General features: G+C 49.3%; 1 protein-coding gene across 4 annotated transcripts in view; it reads left to right on the forward strand.

The window, feature by feature from the left end:
• Positions 1-27704, forward strand: part of L3MBTL3 (L3MBTL histone methyl-lysine binding protein 3) — a 473146-nt gene that overhangs the window by 297319 nt on the left and 148123 nt on the right. For all 4 annotated transcript variants that reach the window (XM_078682529.1, XM_078682531.1, XM_078682528.1 and 1 more), the window contains exon 11: positions 18077-18228. In XM_078682529.1, the coding sequence (XP_078538655.1) occupies positions 18077-18228 (152 nt within the window). The remainder of the gene's footprint in view (positions 1-18076; positions 18229-27704) is intronic.

Here is a 27704-nt window from a genome sequence, read left to right on the forward strand (position 1 = left end):
TAGGGGCGCACCTTGTACGCCCCATCGTATTCGACTGCAATGCTGCAATATGCAGGCTTTTACTTTCTGCTGTGTTTGGCCGTCATATTTTGTCACACGGGCAGATGATTCCATAAATAACATTGGAGGTATTGCAGTTCGTAAGGATTTGAGGTCAATCGTGTGTTGTTTATAGACAAACTGTTTTATTTGAATCATGATCTTGCAGGCCTTACAGTGGCCACACTTGAAATGTCCTAGTGTGGGTGGTAAACTCCATAGAGACTGAAGGGATGAATCCTCCGGAGAATCCACAAATGAGCTTACCACGTGGTCCTTCACACGTTTGGCTTTCTTGAAGCAATGCATTGGTAGGTCCAATTGTTCCATGTCGTCTGATATGAGGCCCCAGTGCTTGTTGACCACCTTCTTAATGGCACTACTCTGTGTCGAAAAAGTGACGACACAAATCATCCTCTGTGTGGAATCGTGTGGAATCGCATTCTCTTTCTCTTGGTGTCAGCAACGTTTTCCTGGGGCTGAACCAAGCCCTTTTGAGTGCTCTCTTCACCAGTCTCTTCGGATACCCTCTTTACAGGAGTCAATAACTCCGCTCCTCTGATTCTGACATGAAGTCTTCCTTCTTAGAGCAGGTCCGACAGATTCGCAGGAACTGCCCGAATGGTAAATTGTCTCTTAGACCTCTTGGGTGATGGCTGTTGTAACGAAGAAGTGAGTTGCGTTCCGCTGGCTTCCGGTATAATGTGGTGTACAGTGTGTTGTTCTCATTTCTAATGGTGATATCAAGGAAACCAATTTCTCTGGTGTCAAAATGTATGGTAAACTGTATGTCCTCCTCTGATTTAGCCATGTGTGAAATAGACCCAACTCCACTGGGTCGCCAGTCCAGATCATGAGGATATCATCTGCGTACCTCCTCCACAAAGTCACCTTTTTGTTATAGGGATTGTTGTCACTGAAGATCAATGAATTTTCAAAATGATCCATGAAAATAATCACCAGGTCTGGGGCAAAGGCTGCCCCCATTGCTACTCTTCTAATTTGAAGGTAATAGTGACCCTGAAAAAAGAAAAAGTTTTTCATCATTGCAATTTGAAGTAATTTGATGATAAACTTGTAGATACCATCGTTGGTGCTGTCCTGCGATCCAGGGCTATTTTCGTAACTTCAAGAGCGGATCGTTAAGGTATACTCGTGTAAAGTGACACGATGTCCAAAGTCACTAGGAGTTGTTCCATCGGGTCAAAGGGTTGTTGATCCACTAGATAGATTGTCTGCATGGTGTCCCTCAGGTATGCCTTTGTGGTCTCTGCTATTGGCTTTAGAAAGAAATCTTATTTATCTGCACAATGGTTCGAGTAGGGATCCGCAGCCCAAGACGATAGGAAGTCCGCAAATCCTTGTGGATTTTTGGCAGCGTGTAGATTATGGGAAGGCGCGGCTGTTTCTTATCCCGATACTGAAATACCAAGTTGGTTAGGAAACCTTGTTATAGACCTTCCTTCGTGATTTCCAATATCTCTTTAACCTTTGGACAATATTGGCAAAAGGTTTTCCACCATGTCTGTATTTACAGTGCGCGCAGCCAACTCCCTAGCGATACTAGGTAGTTTTGTCCTCCAGATGTGGTCTTATATTGGCTCCATCATTGACCTCCTCCGAGAGGATAGACGGTCTGAAGCCAAGATTTTGCTGGAGGACGAGCACACTACATCTGAAATCATAGATTGCACCATTGACATTGCCTCCACAGGCTTCCCTCAACTAGCCGGCGCTGCCATGTTACAGCGCCACGGATGGCTGAGGCGACCTCGTTTAGACCGGAGGTTCGATCTAAAATACTGGCGATGCATATGATGGAGAGACTCATTATTTGGTAAATATATTGACAACGCTCTCCTTGCTATTAAAACAGACACAGATGCTGCCAAATCTTTTGGCACTCATCAATACCATAAATTGCTCCCCCGGGGAGCACGTGGGCGCAGATTATCTTTTTACAGGGGTGTTTGCCAGTGCTCCCATTAGTATCAGTCCTACCAGCCCCAGTACAGACCGGCTTATCAGCAACAGTCGTACCTTCAATCCTCCATAGTGTGTTTCTCTAAGCAAGGTCTCCTCAGAAGACCACGACCTCAGAGCCGCGACACAGGCCGCAAGCAGTTAACTTGTCTAGGCACCAGCTATTCCACCTTCTCGACCCGTACGTGCGAAGATATCCAATTACCTTAATCATTGGGAAATCATCACCTCAGACAGATGGGTATTGGACTTAGTCACCCAAGGCCATACCCTGGAGTTTACAGCAAAACCATCAACCACTCCTCCAAGGGGATCGCACCCCCTAGTCTTCATTTACTGCATAAGGAAGCTTTCTTAATGCTTGCCAAGGGAGCAATAGATAAAGTACCAGTTGCTCAAATTGGAAAAGGATTCTACTCCAGTTTTTCCTTCATAAGCAAGAAATCAGGAGAGTGGAGAGAGATCCTAGATCTCAGAAAGCTCAACAAATTCCTCTGCAACCAATCCTTCCACATGATATCATCCTCTCTGACATTCTTCATCTCAACAGCGAAGACTTCATGACATTTCTAGACCTGGAAGAGGCTTACTTCCATTTCCCCATCCATCCCAAACTCCTCAAATATCTTTGATTCATGGTAGCTGGTACCAATTACCAATTCAAAGTTCTTCCCTTTGGCCTCAGGTCCGTCCCTTGCATATTTACTAAGTGCCTGTCCCCGGTAGCAGCTGCACTCGGGAAACAAGGTCATCATGTATTCCCTTATCTAGGCGACAGGTTGTAAAACGCTTCAACCCCAGGACAAGCTCCCAAAGCAATACAGGCCTGTCTGTTGCTTTTTCTAAAACTGGGCCTCACTGTAAATTGTCGATAGTCCTCCACCAGTCCTATCAGACTATGACTTTTCTCTGAGCCGATTTAGACACAATTCAGAACAAGGCCTTCCTTTCCCGGGACAGGCAAAAGAGGCTAGTGCACTTGGCTCAAAAAACTTCAAGAAAACAGCCTGGGCATGATCCCTTCTGCAATAAACTTGGTCCCGTTGGCTTTGCTATAGATGAGACTGTTACAAGAAGAACTGCAGCTCCAATGGATCCAATCACAAAGGACTTTGGAAGAATTGATTTCCATTACTCCTCGGCTGCTGCCCAGACTCACATGGTGGTCTCACATACCACATCTCTCTCTAGGCCTCACATTCCTACCATTAGTAACGGAATTCATCATCACCACGGATTCTCCATCGAGGGCTTGGGAGGCCATTGATAACACTTCAGATCCAAGGAAGGTGGTCGGCAAGTCAACGGACTGTATATCAACAGCCTTGAGCTTAAGGCCATCTTTCTCTCCTTGCAGGCTTTCCTCCCAAGGATCGCAAAGATCTCCATGCTGGTCCGTACTGACTATATAACCAGCATGTATGATATCAACAAACTGGGCGGAACCTGATCACTAACACTATCTCAAGAAGCCCAAGAGCTGTGGGGTTGGCTCATAGAATATACTTAAAAGCCGAGCACGTGTGTGGAGTAGACAGACCACTAGCGGATGCTCTCAGCGGAACCAAAGATAGTTGCCACGAGTGGGAACTGGACCAACAACAGTTGACCAAGAAATTCTCATTGTGAGGGAATCCAGCACTGGACTTCCTTGCAACGGCCAACAATACAGAATGCCAATTCTACGCCACTCCCATGGTCGTGCAGGAATGCCCTTTCGATTCGATAAACCGAGATTTATGCATATGCTTTTCCCCCTTTGCACTAATTAACAAAGTCTTCACCAAGATGAAGTTGGAACGCTCTCGTCTCCTACTGATAGCACCCAATTTGCCCAGACAGCACTGGTTTTCAGAGCTCATCCTCCATCCACCAATGCTATCTCTCTTGACATTGAATCCGGGTCAGATATGCCACATGGAGACAGCCTCTCTCCACTTGCAGACATGGCTCCTGAATTCCATGAGTTTCGTAAGTTAAACATCACTCAACAATGCAGAGACATTCTTTCTAAATCTAGAGCGGAAGCCACTAACAAACCTTACAAGGTAAAGTGGAAAAGATTATGTCACTGGTGTCAGCAAAACAACTTGCATCCATTCCACGCCTCTCCAGAACAGATTTTACCTTATCTCCTCTTTGTGGCCAAGTCAGGCCTGATTTACTCATCAATCAAGGTTCACCTTGCTGCAATTTCAAGTCACAGACACTCTGCACAGGCTCTGTCTCTCTGTTCCACAAGGCTCATAAAGCAATTCATGAAAGGACTCTTAGCAACCCCTTTCTTTTGGTTACCCCCACCATGAGTTGTCTTGTTTACCCTTGTCTTGACCCAGTGGTCTGCCTTCTTCCCCAACTCTTCAGGAGAAAGTGGACCAAGGTCTACTAGGTACTGGTGTAATTTCTCAGGAACACAATTACTAAATGTAGAAAGCTGGTTCTGTATATATTATACCAAAATGAGGTATAGTGTGCACAGAGTCCAGTGGGGCCCCAAAGGTAGGCAGAGGTAAAAGTAGATAGCACCTTATTCTCTATTTGTGATTGGGTGGGTGAGCAGTAAGGCTTTATCAGAGGGTAGTGTTAAGCGTTTCTTTTACTCACTCAATCAGAAAATGATATTACACACTCAAAGACTGAACTCCGACCAATTTCATTTGCATAAAATATTATTTAGTTATATTTATTTTCTGGAACCAAGCAAGCCTGGTACAGGTAAGTGTAAATGGTACTTTTCAAGGCAGGCTGAACCATATAAGCAAGCTGAATGAAAATAATGTTGTTACAAGTTTGTAAATGCTTTCAATACAGTGGAAATTACTGTTAGGTTACTTTACAGATTACTTTTTCTACTTCGTGTGATATGCCTAGATATCACACTGGGGCATTTCCTAGAGAAAAGGTAACTAAAGCAGTTTTTAGTTTGCAGTTTTTCAGGTTCTCATACAAAACAAACTCCACACAGAACAAATTTCAAGGAAAAACTGTCAATGTATTCCTATGGAGAAAATGTGGTTATTGGTTAACAGGGAAGTACTTGATTGTGGGAGTTGGTATTCTGGGGTAAGAACCAGGTTCCCCCCAGGGTCAAGGATGCACTCTCAAAGCACCCTCAGCGGCACTAGGGTGGCTGGGTGCAGACTGCTGAGGCCCAATGTTATCCAGTGGGGGATAGGGAGCCTCCGGATGGTGGCTGATCACGAGCAGGCCAGAAGGTTGTGGGAGCAAAGCTCCTGGTGTCAAATTCAGGGCAAAGGGGGATCCGGTTTAGCACACAAAGTGCACCTGCAGCGGCGCAGGGGCGGCTGGGTGCAGGGTGCTATTCTGGCGTCGGGTGGCCTGTTGTTTTCAATGGGAGTTGCCGGTTTTGGATTTGGCCTGCAGGCTTGATCCAGGAAGACTTCTGTGAGAAACCAACAGCTGGAGAGATAAGTTGAAGGGCTCGGGGACGTAGGTGCACCTCGGATTCTCTTCTTCAGGGTGCAGGGTGGCTGGATGAAAGGTGTCTTTTGAGGTCAGATTTCATCTTACCGGGCTTCTCCGTGCAGAGGCTGCAGGCGACATTGGGGAGTCTACGAGGGGTCAACCCACAGTGGACTCTGACTCTGGAGTACTGGGGGACCTCGCTGGGACTGGTGGGCCACTCGAACTCGGGCTGTGGGGGGCGTGGCTTGGCACGCGGCAAGATGGCAGCATAGTCAAGCTGCCCTGCCCGGCCACCGTGATAATATCCTTCAACATCCTGCTCTAAACGTGTCGGAGACTGGATTCCTCGGTGGGTCCGTGCTAGTGGTGACCCTCGCTGTTCCCTGTGGCCTTGCAGAGCTGCGTGCTGACTTACTGTACGTCGTGACACTCGCGGCCACCTCACTCTGCCCGGACGGGTGGTATGTAGTGTGACCGCGCAACTGGGACATTGCGGTGAAGCCGGACCGCGGAGCCGATAACACCAGATGGCAGAGTGCCGTGGCTGTCCGTTGACTTTGCTGAGCTGCGGACTCGATTGCCGGCTCGAACAACGTCGGCGGCCGCCTCTCCCTGCCTGGACGTGAGGAGGACGGGGGGACTGCGCTGCGGAGCCGCCGGTGAAGTGCTGGACACCAGAGCAAACAACGACAGGTACCGGGTGTGCCGCAGCTGCGGGGGGTGAGACAGACTTCGTCGTGGGATCCACCTGGGAGCGTAGCGGAGCGGCCCTCGAGTTTGGGGATGTGGGGTGCGACGCTGCAGACCCGGCTGGCCTGAAACACGACCGGCTGGTTCTGGCGCCCGGAGGAGGCCGCGGCTAGGCCGCTGGGGCCTACACAGGGTGAGCAGACCCTTGCATGGTGACAACGTCGGCCGCTTCGAGGTGCTCCCCTGAGTGTGTACACTAGCTGGTGATCCGTGCAATGTGTGAGGCACGTTATTTTCTACAACTCTGCGGATTAAGCAGGAGACCTATCTACATTTGCTCGCCTCCCGTGCCTCACTCTTGGTGGCGTTCCAGTGGGCGCCTTTCGGGGGCCCTATACTGTGCTGTGCTCTGGGTGATCCGCCGCTATCTGGGACCTTGCGGATGACCCCCCCCCCCCTTCGAAATTGGCTGCTTCAGTGCTGATCTGATAGTACATATTCTTCCGGCAGGCACAGGAGGACTCTGGGGTGGATTGGGTCTGTGGATGATAACAGCTCAGTGACACATAAAACCACTGGGCACATAGGGACAGCGAGAGATCCCAGCAGACCCTCCTACTGGGGCAAGTGACTGCGGGCCTGATCTGACGGCGGACCCAACCTGGTGAGTCTGGACAATTTGCGGGTGCCACTGGTTGTTCGGAGTGGGCACAATGGGCAAGCCTGAAAAATCCCAGCCCAAATTAACATTTGAGCTCCGCAGGAGCGCCAAACCGCCTCAATCTGATTCCCCTGAGGGAGAACGGGATACCGCCACGCAGGATTCATCCACATTGGAGGCTATGCTGGTTGCGATCCGAGCCAGTTTACAGGCGATTGATGGGAAAATAAGAAGCCCTAAATGGCTGCATGGATCAATTCTCTGCCAAGTTGGATAAACAGGCGGCGAGGATAGGGGAGGCGGAGCAGAGAATCTCTGACGCAGAAGACGGACTGCAGCAGGTTGCGGACAAAACATCAGATATTACAAAGCTTATGGCAGTAATTCAGGCCAAGAATGAGGACATTGATTGACTATCAAAAGAATGAGGACATTGAAGCGAGGTCCAGACGCAACGTCCGCGTACTGGGCCTGCCGGAATCGACTAATGTGGGGTGTCTGAGGATTATGTCAAAACCATGCTGCGAGAGATATGCGGCACAGATGAACAATCCCCCATGTTTGCAGTAGAACGTGCCCATCGGTGGCTAGCTGCCAGACCACCTCCGGGCACTCCGCCGCATCCTATCATCATACGCCTGCTGAACTACAGGGATCGTGATACGGTACTGCGTATCACCAGACAAAAGGGCAAGATAGTGTATCACAACAATCAACTATCATTCTATCCCGACTTGCAGGTGCAGGCGGCACGTAAAGAATTTCAAGCTGTAAAGAAACTGCTGCAGCGGGAGGAAATCCCTTACGCCATGTTTTACCCTGTGAGGCTGCGTATAGGCGAATTTGAAGGTGGCAAGATCTTCACTACGCCAAAGCAGGCCATGGCGTATGCTAAGACTCTACAGAAGCGACGCAAGTCCCCTGGCGATACCTCGGATGTCGATGACTCAGGGCCAGATGTAGGTAATTCTATTTTACCGACTCATAAATACCGAATTTTACCGATTCGGTATTTATGAATCGGTAAAATAGAAGGAGGGATATTTAGGTAAATTCGGTAATTGAATTACCGAATCTGTAAAAATCGGTATTTACCGAATCGGTAAATACCGATTCGGTATTGCCCATTGATTCCTATGGGCCTTGAAGCCCATAGGAATCAATGGGCATTACCGAATCGGTATTTACTGATTCGGTAAATACCGATTCCAGCAAGGGTGCAGGGGGTGTCACTTTGACACCCTCTAGCACCCCAAATACAGGCATGTGTGCCATGTGGCACACAGACATGCCCTAAGGGCATGTCTGTCTGTCACATGGCATAGGTGTGCATACACACATGTGCAAGCACACCTGGATTCGGTATTTTACCACCCAATTGGATTGGGTGGTAAAATACCGAATCTGAAAGGCCTTTGGGACACAGAAGATTCCCACCTACATCTAGAAGTTACTGAATCGGTAAAAATACCGATTCGGTATTTTACAGAATCGGTAAATTTACCGAATCGGTAAATTTACCGATTCTGTAAAATATTGGCCCCTACATCTGAAAAGCCAAATACCGGTCGGTAACGGCCGAATTTGGCCGTTACCGACCGGTATTTGAGCTCCTACATCTGGCCCTGAGTCCGCTGTACCTGCGCCTCCAATGGGTGGGTTGGGGTGAATACCTTGACATTAATGTCTTCATGGTTTGTGGTACTGAGGGAGCTGGTTCGCTATTAGAGACCTTTAATGGATTGAAAACGTGTGGACTGTGTTTGCTGTACACTTTATGCCGTCAGTTAGCTACATAGCCGAGGAGTAGCGGAATGCCTAGTTATTATGTATGGCTGGCTGATTATGTGCAAAATGATTGGTTTGTTCGGATACGCACGCTTCAATGGCTCTGAATTACAAGTTTAATGGGCGTTATGTTTCAGCCGCGGTGGCCCACTTCCGCCTCGGGCCGGGAGTGCAGTCACCGCCGCAACCCTCCTGGGTATGACCTGAATACTAATAATGCTGTTGTTGGGGTTGTCTGGGTTGGTGGGGGGGGGGGGGCTCGGTGTCTTTGGCGGGTTGGGGTTGCAAAAGTGGGAGGGGGGTAGGGGGTCCTGGTCTTTTTTTCTGCCTCAGAGGCTGTATAACGAGTACTGTCTTTGTGGAACGACTTGTCAGGAGATTGTCACTAAAGTGGTTGGTGTGCAACGACAAAAGTGGGAGGGGGGTAGGGGGTCCTGGTCTTTTTTTCTGCCTCAGAGGCTGTATAACGAGTACTGTCTTTGTGGAACGACTTGTCAGGAGATTGTCACTAAAGTGGTTGGTGTGCAACGACGCTGGTTCGACACTACTTTTCAGATTTCTAGATGGCAGGTGAACGTTATAATTGTCTCACATGGAACGTAAGAGGCCTGAATACGCCTAAGGAGACTAGACAGATCCTTGCACAGTTAGATAGACACGGTGTGCAAACTGCACTGCTGCAAGAGACCCATCTGACAAAACACACTGAGGGTTCTGTGGCGAACAAATGGGCTGCTTACAGACTGGCCTCCTCTTATTCTAACTATGCCCGTTGGGTCTTGATTCTGATTAAACGTGGGACGCCATTTACCCGATAGACTCATGTATTGATGGGGAGGGACGCTGGGCAATTACACATGGTAAATTGGGGAACAGTGTGGTGACTAGTGCAAATATCTATGGTCCAGTGGTGGACGAACCAGCGTCGTTTCTTTCTATGATTCAGGTGCTGCGACGATGGCCGGAGTCTGCACTTATGCTGGGAGGGGATTTGAACACACACTTAGACCCTATGCTGGATAAATCTGCTCTAGATGGTAGTCGTATGCTGCGGACGGCTCAGTGCGTTAGACAGTTTATGGAGGAGAGGGGATTGGTAGATGTGTGGAGATTGAGACATGCTGGGGTCCTAGAGGGCACACACATCACGCCATCACACAACACCTGGTTCCGTCTGGACTATTGGTTACTGGACGAGCTGGCCAACGCTTGGGTGACGGAGGTCCACAATTTACCCAGAACACTGTCGGACCACAGTCCGGTTGTGCTTAAGATTCAAGTCCCACATAGTGTTCGCCCTCCCTTTACTTGGCGATTCCGGGCTGATGCCCTTCTAGACCCTGTATATGACGACACTATACATAAGGCTATAGTCCAATTCTTTGACATAAATGTGGGTGCGGTAGATAGCGCGGCCACACTGTGGGAAGCGTTTAAAGTGACCATAAGAGGGGTGTGCATAGGTACCACGGCGGGTATCCTCCGGGATCTAAGAGGGCAGTTACACCGTACGGAGACCAAACTGCGCGAATTAGAGGCTTCTTATGATGCTCATTCTACACGCGAGACTCTGGTGCAAATCAGAGAATACCTGGAGGATTACAATTTACTGGCATCTTCGGAGATGAAATATATCTCAAAGAGGTCTGTAGCTAGAGCATATGGGGAGGGTGGCAGACCGGGCAGGGTTCTGGCCAACCGCTTGCGGGACCATGCGACTGCCCCTCCAATAGACCACATAGTGGACAACATGGGTGAGGATCACTTCACCCCTGAAGATATACTGAGCCAATTTCATGACTTCTACCAGAACTTATATACATCTAGCGGGGACGTCCCCGAATCTGAGTTCCATGCCTACTCGAGAGACACGGCGTGTGCCTGGTTGTCGGACGTACATAGAAAGTTTCTCAGCCTCCCTATAGATGAGTCAGATATAAAGGATGCTATACTCTCTATGCCCAACAAGAAGGCCCCGGGACCGGATGGGCTGACGGTAGAATTTTACAAGAGATGCGCTGATCTTCTAGCCCCATATATCTTCGCAATGTATGCAGAGGCACACAAGGTGGGTCATCTCCCCCAGTCTCTCCGACAGGCGCTCATTATCACTCTGCTAAAAAAGGATAGGACCCCCACTAGATGTGAATCTATCGGCCATTGTCTTTAATCAATATTGACGCCAACATATTGGCTAAGATCCTTGCTAATAAACTGCATCCTTTAATGTCACTACTGGTCCTGCCGGATCAATCCGGCTTCATCCCTGAGCGTTCCACGGCATGGAATTTCCGAACGATCTTTGCCATGTTCCATGTTCTGAAACCGGACCTACAAGCCGTGGCTGTGCTGCTTGACGCAGCCAAGGCTTTCGGCTCGATCGAATGGAGGTACATGTTTTTATATTGAACAGGATGGGTTTTCCCCCATTTTCGTCCGCTGGATCGAGATTCCGTACACTGACGTATCTGCAAGGGTAAAGGGTGGGGGGGTCTTCACCATCCAACGTGGTACCAGACAGGGTTGCCCGCTTTCCCCATTCCTCTTTGCCATTATCTTGGAGCCACTGGCGTGCAGGCTCCGGCAGGCTCACAGGGTGGCTGCTCTGAATTTCAATAATAGGCCGGTGGGTATATCGGCATATGCAGACGACATGGTCGTCTGTCAGAGAACCACACACGTATCTTTCAAGAGTCATTACGGAATATGTCCGCTTTGGACTCCTCTCTGGCCTCAACATTAACTGGGAGAAGTCAGTTGTCATTCCCCTCACGTCAGGCACTGTGGAGCCCGTGATGGAATACCCCTTGATATGGACGGCTGACCCAGTGAAATATCTCGGCATATGGATCCACCGCGACCCTGTTATAGTCGTACGGGACAATTACCGACGGGCATACACTACCCTGGTACAACAAGTGGATAAATGGATAGGTCTTCCGCTGTCGCTATCGGACCGCATCGCAGTGATCAAAATGGTTATACTTCCCAAATTCCTATACCTCTTCTGCAACATACCTATCCGTTTGAATAGGCATCTGTTTGCGACGATACAGACACAACTGCTGTGACTGGTATGGGGTACGGGACCACCCCGCATAAGCTGGGCCACTCGCACGCTGCCCTTTGACCGAGGGGGGTTTTGCGCTCCAGACTTCTATTTATATGTGGTGGAGGAGGGAGATGCGGGAGACACTCCTCTCCATGGCATCCTATCACATAACCGTAGACTCACGCCTAGGGCTGAGATCAATACGATCGATGCCACGATATTTGCATGGCATGAGATCGGCCGGCGGACAGACAGGCTTCCGCTGTACGCGCCGTCTATGCCTATAGTAGGCCACAGTGCGCTCTCGATCGCACAGGAGCACGGCCCAATGCGGGCGCTCAAAGAAGCTGGCATTTCGGTTCTAGGAGACCTGTACAAGGATGGGATTTATGTGTCAAGTGACGACCTGAATTACATCTCTAATGCTTCTCCGCTGTTTACATACACGTTATCGGCTACGCAGTGATATGCGGGCCCACTATACCACGTTCCCGCAGGAACCAGTCATATCCAACTCGCTACAACTAGTAATTACCGCGGCCACCAGGAAACATTTGCTTACTAGATTATACCGGATGGTCATGTCAGAATCGGTGCTCCCGGAGGATCGTAGTAAGGGTCGCTGGAGCAGAGCTTTAGGCATACCCATCACAGAGGATACGTGGGCGCAGAAATGTTCGGTCACGGGGAGACTGTCGTCGAATATCAATTTGAGGATAATTCACCTGAAGTTTAAACATCAGACATATCACACTCCCATCAAACTATGCAAGATTAGTTTCAGAGACACTGACTGCTGCAGGCGATGTGAGCGGGAGGGAGCGGATTTCCTGCATCTTGCATGGGATTGCCAGGCTGTACACTCATACTGGACGGACATCTTGCACAAACTAGACGCCATGACTGGCCACACTCTGGACTGCACTCCATTAGTATGCTTACTGGGACATGTACCAGGGGTCAAAGGGTGGTTGGGCCGCTTTATCAGGGTGGCACTATTGCTGGCTAAACGGCAAATGTTTTTCACATGGGATGGCAGACGCAGTCCTAAGGTCGCCACGTGGATCTCAGATATGGTATACTGCCAGGAACAATTGAGGCTCTATGAGGAGGAACTTCCACGGAGTTCCAGACCTAAAGACATATGCGCTCCACTGCGAGAATATTTACTAGCATGTAGTGAGCAAGGTGATGGGGAGGGGAGTACACCGCATGACTAACTTGATCTGTTCTTCTTGACGTGATAGATTTTTCTTTTCTTGAGGACACTCGATTGTGGCGTAAGCTGCCTCTACACAAATGCATTGTACTGGCTAGGCCACCACCAACGCTGCTGAGATTGTATACTGCAGGAAGGGGACCAGGGCGGGGAGGGTTTCGTTTGATGTCTGTTTACTCATTTACAAAATGTCACTTTACCATGTACTGCCTTTTCTTGACAACTTGCATAATCAATAAATAAATTTAAAAAAAAAATACAACTCGGGCCGTAGGCGACGGGTGCAGTGGTGGTTCCAGATGTCGGGGTTACTTGTCCCCAGCAGGCTGGGAGTCTTTCTTGGCTGTTTCTTTTGAACAGAGCTGCTGTTCACAGGAGATCCAGTCTTTGTTGAAGGCAGTCAGTCCTCCCAGGGTTCTGGAGGCCACTGGCTGCAGGACAAGGCAACATTTGGCGCAGGATCCTGTATACTGTAGACGGGCCGGTAGGTCTGGGGCCAAGTCAGTTGTTCTCTGCAGTCTCCTCACTTGGGCATCTTCTTTTGTCCATCTACTTTGTAGGTTGCGGGAATCTGTCTACTTGGTTCACGGCTGCCCCCTAAATACTATATTTAGCTGGTGTTTTAGGGGTCTTGAGGTCAGTTGCCTATGGGCTACTGACCTCAGGGTGACTACACCCTTGGTGTGCTCACCCCATGTGGGTGAGTGGGCACAATCCCTAATCCTGATTGGAGAGTGCTTGCCATCTGCAAGATGGTGGGCACTAAAGAGTGGGGTTCACCTCGACTCCCCCACCAGAGGGTTGGGGTTGGCAGAGGTGGGCACACATTCAGGGCTGGCTAATTTGTCCCACCTGTCTTCCCACTGAAAAGGAGGGTAGCAGGAAGGGGGTCAGCTCCTGATAGCAGGAGAGGCTGGGGGTCACATTAGAAAGGCGGCAAGCCTATTGAAGCTCTCCTGCCACAGATGGCTCTTCCTGGCCTCGGGGAGGTGTGAACACCTCCACCCAGGAAAGGCTTTATTTCTGGGCTGAGGGAGCGAAGGCTCCCACCCCAGGGGACCAGAAACATGTTTCATGGTGGAAGACTTGGGTGTACTTGTCAGGTAACCCACGAGAGGCTGGTCTTTTTCATGGGGCATCTCTAAGGTACCCTCTGAGTGCATTTTTCATTAATTCCCACACTGGCGTCAGTGTGGGTTTAATGTGCTTAGAAGTTTGATACCAAACTTTCCAGTTTTCAGTAAAGCCATTATGGTGCTGTGGAGTGTTTGTAATGACAGACTCCCAGCACCATATACTCTTAATGGCATTACTGCACTTAAAATGTCTAAGAATTGGTCTAGACACTGTAGGGGTACAGGGCTTCTGCACCTGTACCCTCACCACTGGTATAGTGCACCCAGCTAGATGGGTGGCTGACCTTTACCAGGGCAGTGGGTTGTAGGCATGGCACACAGAGATGTGTGTCATGTCGACTCTTAACTTTGTTCTTAACCAAAACATGCAGCCTGCAATGCCAGTGTGTGTGTAAAGGTACAGGGCCTCTGAGGGTGGCACAAGAAGTGCTACACTCCTTAAAGGCCTTCCCTGGCCACAGTGCCCTTCAGTGCCCTTGGTACCCATGGTACCTTTTACAAGGGACTGACATGTGGCCAATAAGGTGCCTGTTGGGGGCACAAGGTACAGTTTTGGGAAGGTACACATGCCCTGGGAACCTGATTGGCAGGGACCCAGGGCATATAGAGTCAAAGGACATCAGTAGTCTGGCAAAAAGTGTGTGTGTGGGGGGGTTGAGGGGGGGGGGTTACTGCAACCGAAACCTAGCTTCGCACACTCAACAGATGCTCTTTCATAATAAGATTATAAAGACCATCATAATCTTGCATATTTTTAACTAGCCGCCTAGTATTTTCACTGAAAAGTCTACAAAATCTACCCAGATCTGACTGGGTTTCTCGAGCCTCACTAAATTTGATCTTGTATTCCTCAGTGGTGAGTCCAAAGCCCTCAATCAGGGTGTGCTTTATGATGTCATAAGACTCCGCATCTGCCCCATTCAGTGTCAGGAGCCTATCTCTACACTTTTCTGAGAACAGCTCCCAGAGAAGAGAGCCCCAATACTTTAGGTTGAGTTGTCTCATCTTACAGGCCCTCTCAAAGGCTGTAAACCATTTGGTAATATCATCACCCTCTGTCTATTTAGGGACAATCCCTTTAGGGGTCAATAGCTTCTTCTTTCTCCCTATTTATTATTTGCTGCCACCAGAGATGGGTCCTAGGCCCATTTCCGCTCTTTCCTTTGCTATTGCTATGAGTTTAGCCTCTAAGGCTATCCTCTTGGCTTAGTTTTTGAAGGACAGCATCTTCACTCTATAATTCTTCTGGGCATTTTCAGTAGTACTCCCACTGGTGTTGCTATTAGTAGGACCAGCGCTGGAATCATCATCATCTATTCCATCCACTTGAGGGTCCTCTTCCCCTTCTCCTCTAGGGGGTTCAGTATCTTCGCATTTTCTGCAAGTAACCTCTCCAGATGAAGCTCTCGTTGATCTAGTTCCCATGGCAAGTTTCCATGCTTGGCAGAGCGACTTTTGGGTCAACATAAGGTTCTTGTTGGGCCTGTGTTGAGCTCTTGGGAAGGACCTGCCTCAGATATGGTATTAAAATAGTTGAGACCTTTTTAGGAAATTAAGACATTCTTAAGTTCATTCTAAAGGGCCTAACTTACTTAAATTCCTTTTAACTTCTAAACAATTTTACTGTGGGATTTAACACAAGGCCCTAACAGCTAGGTTTTAAACAATTTAGCAAAACATTGAAATTGAAAAAAATGCTTTAACTAGTGACAATTTTGGATTCCTTAATTGAATCGCTTATTAACCAAGTGGTACCGCTGATGTAAAGTCTTGTATCCCACTGCTGCACCACCAATGTAGGAATCTGGCTCTTCGTATGATATACCAAAACAAGGTATATTGTGCAAAGAGTCCAGGTATTCCCTAATGAGTGGACAGGGGCTTTCTATAGCAATCCGAAGTTGCTCTTTTAGGGGTAACGCAGCGTTAAGCTTATCAGAGAGAAGTGCTAGACATCTGCAAGTGTACATAATAGTCATTAAATGATGCACATGGCTCAAAAAGGAGACCCACACAGATTTCTGAAGATAACACGTATCTTTATATATGTTTAGGCACCAGAATCAATACAATCAGTTAAGCACGTTTTTCAAGAGAAATACTTTTACGTTAAAAAAGTCAACAGTGCATTTTTTAGAAGCTGCAATTTTTTCCTATGGGAGGGAAAACAAGAACGGCATTCAGGTAGAGTATAGCGACTTATCAGACCAATCGCATGGACTTAAGGTGAATATGGGGCAAGCTCCAAGGCAAGCTCCAAGGCTGAACTGGGGTAGCGTGGTGAGCAAAATAACGATGCATTAAACCCAGATCTGTGACTAGGGGTGAATGTTTTGCCAATGTGCAACATTCCGTCCATCACCTTGTGTGTTTTGCCAAGGCAGCACCAGCAGGTCACTTCTAACAGCACTCGGGCGGCCTGATGCAGTGTTGCAATACATCATCGGGTGTCACTTGGGACCGGTCTGCGGGAAAACACGCTGCAGGTTTGGAATGGGAGGCCAGTCAGTCTGGACCAAGCAGAGGGTTCAAGTCTTGCGATGCTAGTGGATGTGGGAACACCTGTGAGCCGTCGTGGTTGAGTGGGGCCTGCAAACGGAGGCTGCATTGGGAAGTTCACAAGGGGTGAAATTAAAGTGAACTCTGTCTCTTAAGGGCTTGAGGACCATGCTGCTATATTTGGCTCACTTTGTTGCGGGCTGGGGGGCTCGGGTTCATTAATGCATAGTGGCGTCAGGTTTTGGCAATTCCGAAGGCCTTGTGGTTCTTTGTGTGCTTGCACAATGGAGGAGATCAGCTCTGGTGCTCCACGGGATTCCTTGAATCTTTATTAAAGGCAGACAGTCCTCCCAGGCTTGGGAGGAACAACAACTTGCAGAACAAGACGACTTTGACGCAATTCGACAGGGAACAGCAGACAGGGCGGCAGAGCTGGTGCCAAGACTGTTCAGTGCTACTGGACCCATCAACACCAGGGGTGCCACATAAACTCTTAGGAACTCTTAGCCATCAGACTAGTCTTGAAAGCATTTCTCATACTTATTCAGAGGAAACTGGTAATAATATAGGCAGACAACATGACCTACATGTATAACATCTAGAGGTGTGGGGGCACATACACCCCACTAACTCAGGAAATTTGGCGTTGGCTTACCCGCAACAGCATTCATTTGATGGAAGAGCATTTGCTGGGAGTGGAGAACGATTTTGCAGACATGTTCAGCAGTGGCACGTATATTGTGCTCAGCATTGTCACTTACAGAGGTGGGATGAGGCCGCTGCTGAGTTCAATGGCTCCTTCTGGTACATTGGATAAATTGGAGAAGTAGTTTGCAGATCCAATCTGGCACCTTGAAGGATTCAAAAGGAGAGGGATCTGATATTGGATAGCTTATCCACCAGAAAGAGAGTTACAGATGGTAAGTATCGTGTTTGTTACATACAATCTTGTTCGTTATCTTGACTGAGGTTCCAGAGGGGATAGACCGAGAATGCGTACAGTGGCCAGCCACAGTTCATTATTAGCTGTGTTCTTGGAGATTGCCTGCAACATGCTTCTTGGCTGTAATCTCTATTGCTGGATTTAAAGAAAAAAAGGGGAAGTGAGGTACAATGGGAGGGGAAAACCCTCAACTAGAGCAGTGGCAGTGACTAACAGCTGTGGTATAGTTAGAGGTCATAAGAGTGGCTAAGTTACACATCTTTTGATGATGTAAAAGATCAGCAATGTGTAGATGATGCATTCATCCACAGTATGCTCCTTTTCTTTACTTTCTGTTCCACATTCCCAAGTATGTTTGAACAAAAGCAGTGTATAGCCTCTGGTCTTGGTACAGGGCGGTCTTCCTACATTGTAAAGCATTCATTCACTCCTTTGTCCTTGGGGCTTGATTCTACTGGTGACATGGTTACCTTAGTGTTTTGCTGTCTTCTATTAGATCATACTCCTGTACTGCAGACTTAATTACATTCTCCTTTATCCCTCTCTCACAGTGTAGGCCAGTGATGTTGACAGTCATACTGCTACTTCACCCTCAGACTCGTAATGATAATTCTTCTATTTTGATCTCGCTCTCTTACAGCCAGTCACACCCTCAGGTTTCCGAGTGGGGATGAAGCTGGAGGCAGTGGACAAGAAGAACCCAGCACTCATGTGTGTTGCTACTATCACAGACATGGTGGAGAACCGCCTGCTTATCCATTTCGACAACTGGGATGAAAGCTATGACTACTGGTGAGGGTGCACCCTATGGTTCTGAATATTGCTGATGGTGCACCCTGATAGTCTGACTTCTGGAGAAAGTACACCACAAGTGTACCCCATGAGGCTGATGTCTGGTCAGGGTGTGTCCTGTGGCTCTGACTACTGGTAAGAGTATTTTCTGCAAGTCTAATGACTGTAGAAGGTTAACCCAGGGGGTCTGACAGCTGGTGAGGGAGCACTCTGGAAGTTTGCCTGTTGGGGAGGATGCATCTTGTTGGTGTGTCTGCTGGCAGGGTGCAGCTTGAGAGTCCGACACTGATGATGGGCACCATGTATGGCTGAATGCTGGGAAGGTGCACCTTTTGGATCTGGCTGCTGTGGAGAGTTTTCCCTGTTTATCCATCTTTGGTAAGATTGTTTCATACGACTCATGACGGGTACACTGCATGAATTGCAGTCAAAGGTTCACCTTGTGTGTCTGACTACTGATGAGGGTGTGCGCTGTGAAACTGACTTTTAGGAGAGGAACAACTTGTGGATCTGACTGCTGATGAGAGTGCACACTTTGGAGATGGCTGCTGGTGGGGTTCACACTGTGGTTCATCTTGCTGGTGGGGGAGTCACACTGTAGTTCATCTTGCTGGTGAAGGTGTACCCTGTGGGTGTGCCTACAGGTGAAGATACAACCGTTTTTGTCTTTTTTATCAGCATTATCCAGCTGCTATGCCATTTTTAGGTCTCGCGCCTAGCGTTGCAGTGCGCAGCAGTGCTCGCTCAGCGCGTGACCTCTTGTCAGAGGGTTCTGAAAGCTGCTCACACTCTCGTGCGTGCGAGCAGGCTTTCGCCGCTGCCATTGGCTTTACGGTGTTTTTTAAAAAAAAAAACAGCACAGGATTGGGCAAAGGCGGGCACATGTCCTGCCTTTGTAGCGCCCATTCCCGACAGTGGCCAGCACGTGCAACAGCACTCGTTCGCCCCGCTGCCGCTCTCCATCCCCCCCGCTCATCTGTGGTGCACGCGCACCACTAGTTTTGATCCCACTTAAAGCTCTGCATGTTGGTATGTGCATAGCTAACTCAGGATAATTATACACTATCCTTCATGTTAACTAGCACGTCATTTCAGGGTTAATGTCACTCCGACACAGATACGTTGGAGGTCAGCGTCACCCAGTTGAAAAACTCTGACCCCCCGGCAAGGACACACTCACATGAGCAAGCCCGCCAAATTGGAAACATTTCTCAGCCCGTGATAGAGGAGGCAGGGCGGCATCTTTGGAGCTTTCAGGCTGTCACAGCTTTATGTTAAATAGGGTTCCCAACTGCCGTTTTTTTTTACAGACATCATCAGTAAATTCAGATCAGAGACCGGGCCGGTAATTAATAAATATTGTTGTTTTCTCCCGTCTGCGATCACATGCAGTGCCTACTGACCTGACCTTGTTTTCCTAGTTTGACCAGTCTCTAATATTCATTATTCTTTGTGCAGGAGGCTTTTGGAGCTTTTTTTCTTTTTTTTCCCATTTCTTAGCGAGGCCCTTTAGCAAGCCTCCCACTGATGATAATCTAAAATCCAAACTTTTTCCTGTTTTACTATGGAGAAAGTCAAGTCCTATGTGGGCTCTGATGACCCATGTGTGTTGTTCGTTTTTAACCTGCCCTATGAAACACTTTCCCTCATTGTCCTCCACTTAAATCAGTTGTGTAATTACTTCCTGTCCACAGCCTTGGCGCTTCAGCTCTGGAACGCGGCTTTCACTGGTTAATAAATATTGTAACATTCTTGAGCGGATTAATGGACCTGGGAGAAGGAACTTAACATGGAGGGCACAGATAAACAGATAGATGGAGGCCCTGGTGGTTCAGCAAGTGTGGCAGAAAGAGGACTAACGTCTGAGGTCAGGGTCGGAGAGGGGGCAAGGCTGTGTGTGTGCGTGGTTGCGTGTGTGTCTGCGTGAGTGTGTGCGTGCGTGCGTGTGTGTGTGTCTGTGCGTGTGTCTGTGTGTGTGTGGTTGTTTAACAATGTTGGGATCAGTGCTTGAAATGGAACCTTAACATCGCCGGCTCTCCCTTTCTAAGTTACTTCTGAGAAGTGCAGGTACTCTCCCACACAAATTAAAGAAATGGAGGTTCTCTGTCTCTGACAATACCTCCCCGTTTAAGGCACTGGTCATGATGGACACATCACCTGTGTGGCTCTGTTTAGCTTCCCTGTCCTATGTTAGACTGCCAGGAAAGTCATTGTATTTTTAATTTTTGGATTTCACATCTGTAAAGATGAAACTCACCCCCGGTGTGCCTTTCATTGATGGACTGCGAGGACCTGCTCTTCTGACTGCCCCTGTGTGGCCATGTTTCTGTGAGTGCCTCTTATATGCCCGTATCTACAGCCTGTGCGTGCCCCTGTTTCTGTGACTACCCCTGTATGAATGATTCCATTGTCTGCGTATTTCCACAGCCAGTGTGTTCCCCCGTTTGTGTGAGTGCCTCTGTATGCTCGTTTCTACAACCTGTGCGTGCCCCCGTTTCTGTGACTACCCCTGTATGAATGAATCCATTTTCTGCGTGTTTCCAAAGCCCATGTGTTCCCCCGTTTGTGTGAGTGCCTCTGTATGCACGTTTCTACAGACTGTGTGTGCCCCTGTTTCTGGGTGTCTCTGCGTGCCCGTTTCTGTCAGTTCCTCTGTTTGTATCATGTTGTTTCCATAGACCTTGTGTGCCTCTGTCACTGAGCACCTCCGTGTGCACATTTTCACTGACTGTGTGTGCCTCTTTCACTGTGCGTGCCTGTGTGTCTACGTTTCCATACAGTGTATGCCCCTGTTTCTGTGAGTGCCTCTGTATGCATGTTTTCACAGCCAAAGTGTGCCACTGTTTCTGTGAGTGTCTCTGTGTGCATGTTTCTACAGCCTGTGTGTTCCCCTGTTTTTGTGAGTGTCTGTTTGCACTTTTCCACAGCCTATGAGTGCCCCTGTGTCTGTAAGTGACTCTGTATGTACGTTTCCACAGTCCGTGTGCACCCCTTTTTTTCTGTGAGTGTCTGTATGCACGTTTCCACAGCCAGAGTGTACCCCTGGTAGGCTGGATGGACAAAGCAGGCCTGTGAGCAAGACTGGGGCAAGCTGGGAGAGTCTACGTTTGCCACAGAGCTTTTTTTCTGAAATAACTAGAAGTGGCCAAAGAAACAAGCATTTGTAATGCAATAGGTCTGGCATTTACGCGAGTTTAATCTATTGGCATTGTAAATGACAATACTTTTTATTATGTTTCATTTCCTTTGTGCTGGAATACACTGGAAATCGGCTTCACACAAAAATGCGAGTCAGGAAATCTATCCACTTTACTACTTCTAGAACTATTCTCCACTTGTGATTGTTGTTAATGGTGTGTCTGAAGCCTCACCAACAGGTCAAGGGCTAGGATTCCCACATGGTAGGTGGCTCTTGGCATTGACTCGTTTGTGGGGTGAATTATGTGGTCAAAAGAATGGCGAAGGGGGCAGGAGCTAGGATTTCCACAGGGTAGGTGGCTCTTGGCGTTGACTCATTTATGCGGTGAATTAAGCCGTACATGGGATGACGAGGAGCGCCTCTGGGACTCAAAATCTATTTTTGCAAGTTCCCTGGAATCGCTCTCTAAAAGGTGCGTAACTGTGCCCTTGGTGTCTGTCTGTGTGTCTCTGTCTGTGTGTCTCTGTGTGTCTCTGTCTGTGTGTCTCTATGTCTCTGTCTGTTTGTCTCTGTGTGTCGCTGTCTGTGTGTCTCGGTCAGCATCCTGTTAGGCGCATGAGTACTCACAAACTTTCTCTCGGGGGGGGGGGCAAATTTACAGGGTGGTTTCTGGCCAAGGGCAGCACCGGTGGAGGCAGGGTCAGGGGGGCGGGGCTAGAGCAAAAAAAACCTGTGACCAAGAGGTTGAACACAGGCCCCTGCAGTGGAGCATTAGTTCACTGAGCCACCAGACCCAGCATACACACGTACGTTTGTCTGTCTGTCTGTCTGTCTATCTGTGTCTGTCTGTCTATCTGTGTCTGTGTGTCTCTGTCTGTCTGTGTGTCTCTGTCTGTCTTTGTGTCTGTGTGACTCTATCTGCATGTTTCGGTCTGCGTGTCTCTGTCTGCGTGTCTCTGTCTGCGTGTCTCTGTCTGTGTGTCTCTGTCTGTGTGTCTCTGCGTGTCTCTGTCTGCGTGTCTCTGTCTGCATGTCTCTGTCTGCGTGTCTGTCTGCGTTTCTCTGTATGTGTGCCTCTGTATGTGTCTCTGTATGTGTGTCTCTGTATGTGTGTCTCTGTATGTGTCACTGTATGTGTCTCTGTGTGTCTCTGTGTACCTCTGTCTGTCTGTGTGTCTCTGCCTGTGTGTCTGTCTGCCTCTATTTCTGCCTCTATGTATGTGTCTCTATCTGTTTGTCTCTGTCTGTTTGTCACTGAGCCACCAGACCCAGCATATACACGTTTGTCTGTCTGTCTATCTGTGTCTGTGTGTCTCTGTTTGTCTGTGTGTCTCTGTCTGTCTTTGTGTCTGTGTGTCTCTATCTGCATGTCTCGGTCTGCGTGTCTCTGTCTGCGTGTCTCTGTCTGCGTGTCTCTGTCTGCGTGTCTCTGTCTGCGTGCCTCTGTCTTTGTGTGTCTGTCTGTGTGTCTCTGTCTGTGTGTTTCTGTCTGCATGTCTGTCTGCATTTCTCTGTATGCGTGCCTCTGTATGTGTGCCTCTGTATGTGCCTCTGTATGTGTGCCTCTGTATGTGCCTCTGTATGTGTGCCTCTGTATGTGTGCCTCTGTATGTGTGTCTGTATGTGTGTCTCTGTATGTGTCTCTGTATGTGTCTCTGTGTGTCTCTGTGTACCTCTGTCTGTCTGTCTGTGTGTCTCTGCCTGTGTGTCTGTCTGCCTCTATTTCTGCCTCTATGTATGTCTCTGTCTGTTTGTCTCTGTCTGTCTGTTTGTCTCTGTCTGTGTGTCTGTCTGTGTGTCTGTCTGTGTGTCTCTGTCGTGTGTCTCTGTCTGCATGTGTCTCTGTCTGCGTGTGTCTCTGTCTGCGTGTGTCTCTGTCTGCGTGTGTCTCTGTCTGCGTGTGTCTCTGTCTGCGTGTCTCTGTCTGCGTGTCTCTGTCTGCGTGTCTCTGTCTGTGTGTCTCTGTCTGCGTGTGTCTCTGTCTGCATGTCTCTGGTCGCATGTCTCTGGTCGCATGTCTCTGTCTGCGTGTCTCTGTCTGCGTGTCTCTGTCTGCGTGTCTCTGTCTGCGTGTCTCTGTCTGTGTGTCTCTGTCTGTGTGTCTCACTGGGTGTGTGTCTGTCTGTGTCTCTCACTCTGTGTGTGTTTTTGTCTGTGTGTCTCTGTCTCTGTGTCTGTCCCTGAGCTATTGGTGTTGCATTATTTAGCAATGCCAATAGCTCAAACTTTAATAATGCGAGACATATTGCATTGCAAATGCTTGTTATGTTTTGTAGAGATCATTGCTTTTTCCGACGACTGACTTAAGATTACCCTAAGTCAGTTGTGTATGGTTGTTTGGCTGTATGTTTTTAGTAGAGATGTGTCACATTTCTAGCCTATTAATGGTTTTTGTTACATAATGATAAAGTTAAATTTGTTTGTTTTGTCCAGTTAAAGATCTTTGTAGTGTTTTATGTGTATTAATGTAACAATTGTCCCATGGAATTCATTAAGAAATGGTACCTTCTTCTGTGTCTTAGAGGGATTCCAGAGTTACTCAGACATATTAATTGGACCAACTTTGGTGCCGAACGGAGTGAGATTAGCTCCACTTTGTGCTTGTTTGCAGAAAATATTGAAATCCAAATTTGGGCGCTTTTGCCTCAATATTGGTACTGGTTTGATCAGTTTGGGTCCGGCTTTGCAGCGCTGGGTATGAATAGGATTAGTACTAATTCTTAAGGAATATGCCCCGGCACTGATATATTTGACTGGGATAGGTTGAAGACCTGGTAGCTCTTCCTGTTACACAAGTGATCTCACTATTAAGTGGCCTGGTAGTCAGATGACTACAAGCTGAAGAGACTCTAACAGTCACACAGGGTTGAAACATCAACAAACCGTCCCTCTTGTTTCTTACATGTAATTTAACTTCAAGGGATTCCATTCTGACTATGCAAACCCTCTTAGAATGTTATCAATGAATTCATACAACCATTGGGAATTGTACAGTGTCTTTTATCTATGTGCTTTGTAAATTTAATCACCCTTGGAGCACTGCGTCATCTACACTATGATCACTTATTTTGTTGATTGTTACACTTGATTGGAGTCAAATTATTACAAGATGCAACTATTGTGCAAAACTACAGTCCTGTGTTTGTCTTCCTTATAATTAATGTTGTTCCAGTTATCTGAAAGAAGCATGTTATTTATAGATTCCTTATCTTAGAATTACTCCCAGGCGTCAGACTGGATCCGGAAAGGGTTTTCGTCAGCAGTACCTCTGCGCGTCGACAGGTAGCATCCGTCGGGTCCGTCGTTGGTATCATGGTCGCCGGGATGACGTTACTGCACCTACTTAGACCCCGCCCTCGCGCGCTGACATCAGTTCCTTCTTTCTCTACGCCAGCCGGCACAGATCTGGAGGGAGCTGTACCTCCAGTCACTTTTTGACTGAACTTATTGAGCTAGTTTTGTCGACGTCTTTTTTGAGTCGACGACTCCTGGTGCACGGAGGGATGCCCGGTTCAAGGCATGGGGTTCCTGTAGCCGACTGATGTTGGTTATGGATCCGCACTGCTTGTGTCTCTGTTGCCTAGGAGCGGTCCCTAAAGCTTCTTGAGTGCCGGCAGTCGGCTCTGCGCTGTTTGAGATCCTGGTCGCAAGGGAGGTAGAGGGACCGGTCGCGGAGCCATCATCACTCTTCTGAGTTTTCTCATTCGGGGACAGGTAAGTCGAAGCACAAGAAGAAATCGAAGAAGCATTGTCGCTCTTTGACTTCTCCCCGTCAGCCGGCTGACGAGACGAGGGATGCGGGCGGTGCCCCTCGCGCGGCTCTGTGCGCAGAGCCTGAAAAGCCAACTCCAGGCTTCCCTCCCTGCCTGGGACCCAGAGCGACTCCTGCCCAGCTTTGTAAATTTTACGAGGTGATGCACGCAATCTTTGGGCAGCCCGAACCTTCCGGCCCAGTGGGCTCGGTTGGGGGGCCTAGGCCTTCTCCGCCGACGGCTCCGGTGCCGCAGGCCCCCCTTGGATCCAGACCTGGATCCGGACAGTGCTGGTTGACGTTATTACACCTCCACTGGCGCCGTTTCCTCCGGTACCGAAGCTGGCGCCAGTCGTGCCCCCGGCCGGCATCGACCCCGCCTCAATCCTGATGTGGAGCCGGATTGGCATTGCCCGACACCGGATCCGCCTCCAAGCGGGGTTTTTGTGTCCCATTTCACTCCTGGGGTCCCTTTTCGACCAGATTGGCACCCAGAGGATGAGGAGGAGGTTTAGGAGGGGTCAGGTCACCCTCTGACTGATCAGCTAGACTCTGAGCAGGACTGGAGAGAAAAACTGCGGAAATGCAAGTGGTCTAGACACCTTCCCTGACCTTGGCATGTTGTCTCCTCCTACAGTGGCTCCGGAGGAGGGAACGTCATACGCATTGGTGTTTCGCAAGGCAGCCGAGGCTCGCAACCTCCAGCTTCCTACGGTGGCGGTCAGGACTAACCTCCTGACAGAGGTTCCTCAGCCGTCTACGAGCTCTTCGGAGCCCCTGCTGCCGTTTAATGAGGCCCTTAGGGACATCCTTTTGGGCACCTGGTCCAGGCCCAACACGAGGACTCCCTTGGATAGGATGATTGCCCAATGCCACCGCCCGGCTCCAGGCAACCCCACTTTCCTCTCCCAACACCCCACTGCTGAGAGCTTGGTGGTCCAAGCTTCCGCTTCCAAGAGCGCATTCCCTACCGCTCCACCGGAAAGGGATCCAAGAAGCTGGGTCATCTTGCAAAGAAGATTTTCTCTACCGCCAGCTTGGGACTGCGGTCTGTAAATACTGCATGTCTATTGGGCTGTTATTCCCACTTTATGTGGGACATGGTTGCACAGGTGCTGCCTCAGTGTCCGGAGGAGGCCCGGACAGTGCTCTCCCAGGCTATTGTCGCCGGAAGGGATGCAGCGAAGTGTACCATCCGTTGTGGGCTGGATACCGCCGACTCTCCAGTCAGTAGCCCTTCGTCACTTGATGGCCGTCGCCTTTTTGGCAACAAAGCAGACAACGCTCTAGAGCGCTTCAAGGACTCATGGGCTACGGCCAAGTCCTTGGGGCTCTCCAGCCGCCCAGCGCAGTCTGCATTTTCCCCCTTTCGTGGCTACGGGAGGGGTGCCCCACTACGTCCCGCCCAGAGCCACAGGCCGCAGCAAGTTTCCCAATCTTTGCACGTCCGGGGACGTGGGAACCACCACCGTGGTTCGGGAGCCAGCGGGCGGGCCAGTCTACCAACCCCCTCTGCAGCAGCGTCCAAGCCTTCCTAGTCTTTTCAGGCCCATCAAAAGCCAGTGGGCGGCAGGATCTGCCATCACCCCCTCCCCCCCCTCCCCCCCCCCCCACTGGCGCACCATTATGTTGGACAGGTGGGTTTTGCACATAGTCTGAAGGGCCTACTCCCTCCCCTTTGAGGCTACCCCTCCAGCCATGCCACCCCGATACCACCACATGTCGGAGGATCACCTGGGCCTTCTCCATCAGGAAGTTATGGCTCTCTTGACCAAGGGAGCCATTGAGCATGTTCCTGTCCCAGAACTAGGTTGTGGTTGTTATTCCCACTACTTTCTGGTACCCAAGAAGGACAAGAGCCTGCGTCCTATCTTGGATCTCAGGAACGTCAGCCGCTTCCTCTGGAAAGAGAAGTTCAAGATGTTGATGCTCGCTCAAGTCTTGTCTGCCCTCGACCCTGGAGACTGGATGATAGCGTTGACTTGCAGGATGCTTATTTTCATATCCCCCGTCCTGCCAGCCCACCGGCGTTACCTGCGGTTCACGGTAGGCCACGAGCAGTTAGAGTTTACTGTGCTCCCCTTAGACCTTACCAGCGCCCCTAGGGTGTTCACGAAAGTGATAGCAGTGGTCGCAGCTCATCTGCGCAGATCGGGGATTTCAGTCTTCCCCTAGCTCCACGACAGGCTGTTGAAGACGGGGTCGCCCCAGGCTGTCGACTCCTACCTCCAGACTACGGCCAACCTCCTGCATCCGCTGGGGTTCTCCATCAATGTGCCGAAGTCACACCTGATCCCCTCTCAGAAGCTCCTCATCATCAGAGCGGTTCTGGACACGACGCGGTTTCAGGTTTATCCTCCTGAACAGCGAATCTGGGATATTCGGGCTATGATTCCTATCTTTCAGCCTCTATCCTGGGTTTCGGTCAGGATGACTTTGAGGCTGCTGTGCTTCATGGCCTCCTGCATTCTGCTGGTCGATCATGCCAGGTGGCATATGCAGGCTCTGCAGTGGAACCTGAAGTTCCAGTGGGTGCAGCATCAGGGAATCTGTCAGATTGCGTCCAGATCTTGGAGGGCACTGCAC

Source organism: Lissotriton helveticus, chromosome 3_1 (assembly GCF_964261635.1).
Source record: "Lissotriton helveticus chromosome 3_1, aLisHel1.1, whole genome shotgun sequence".
Lineage (NCBI taxonomy): Eukaryota > Metazoa > Chordata > Amphibia > Caudata > Salamandridae > Lissotriton > Lissotriton helveticus.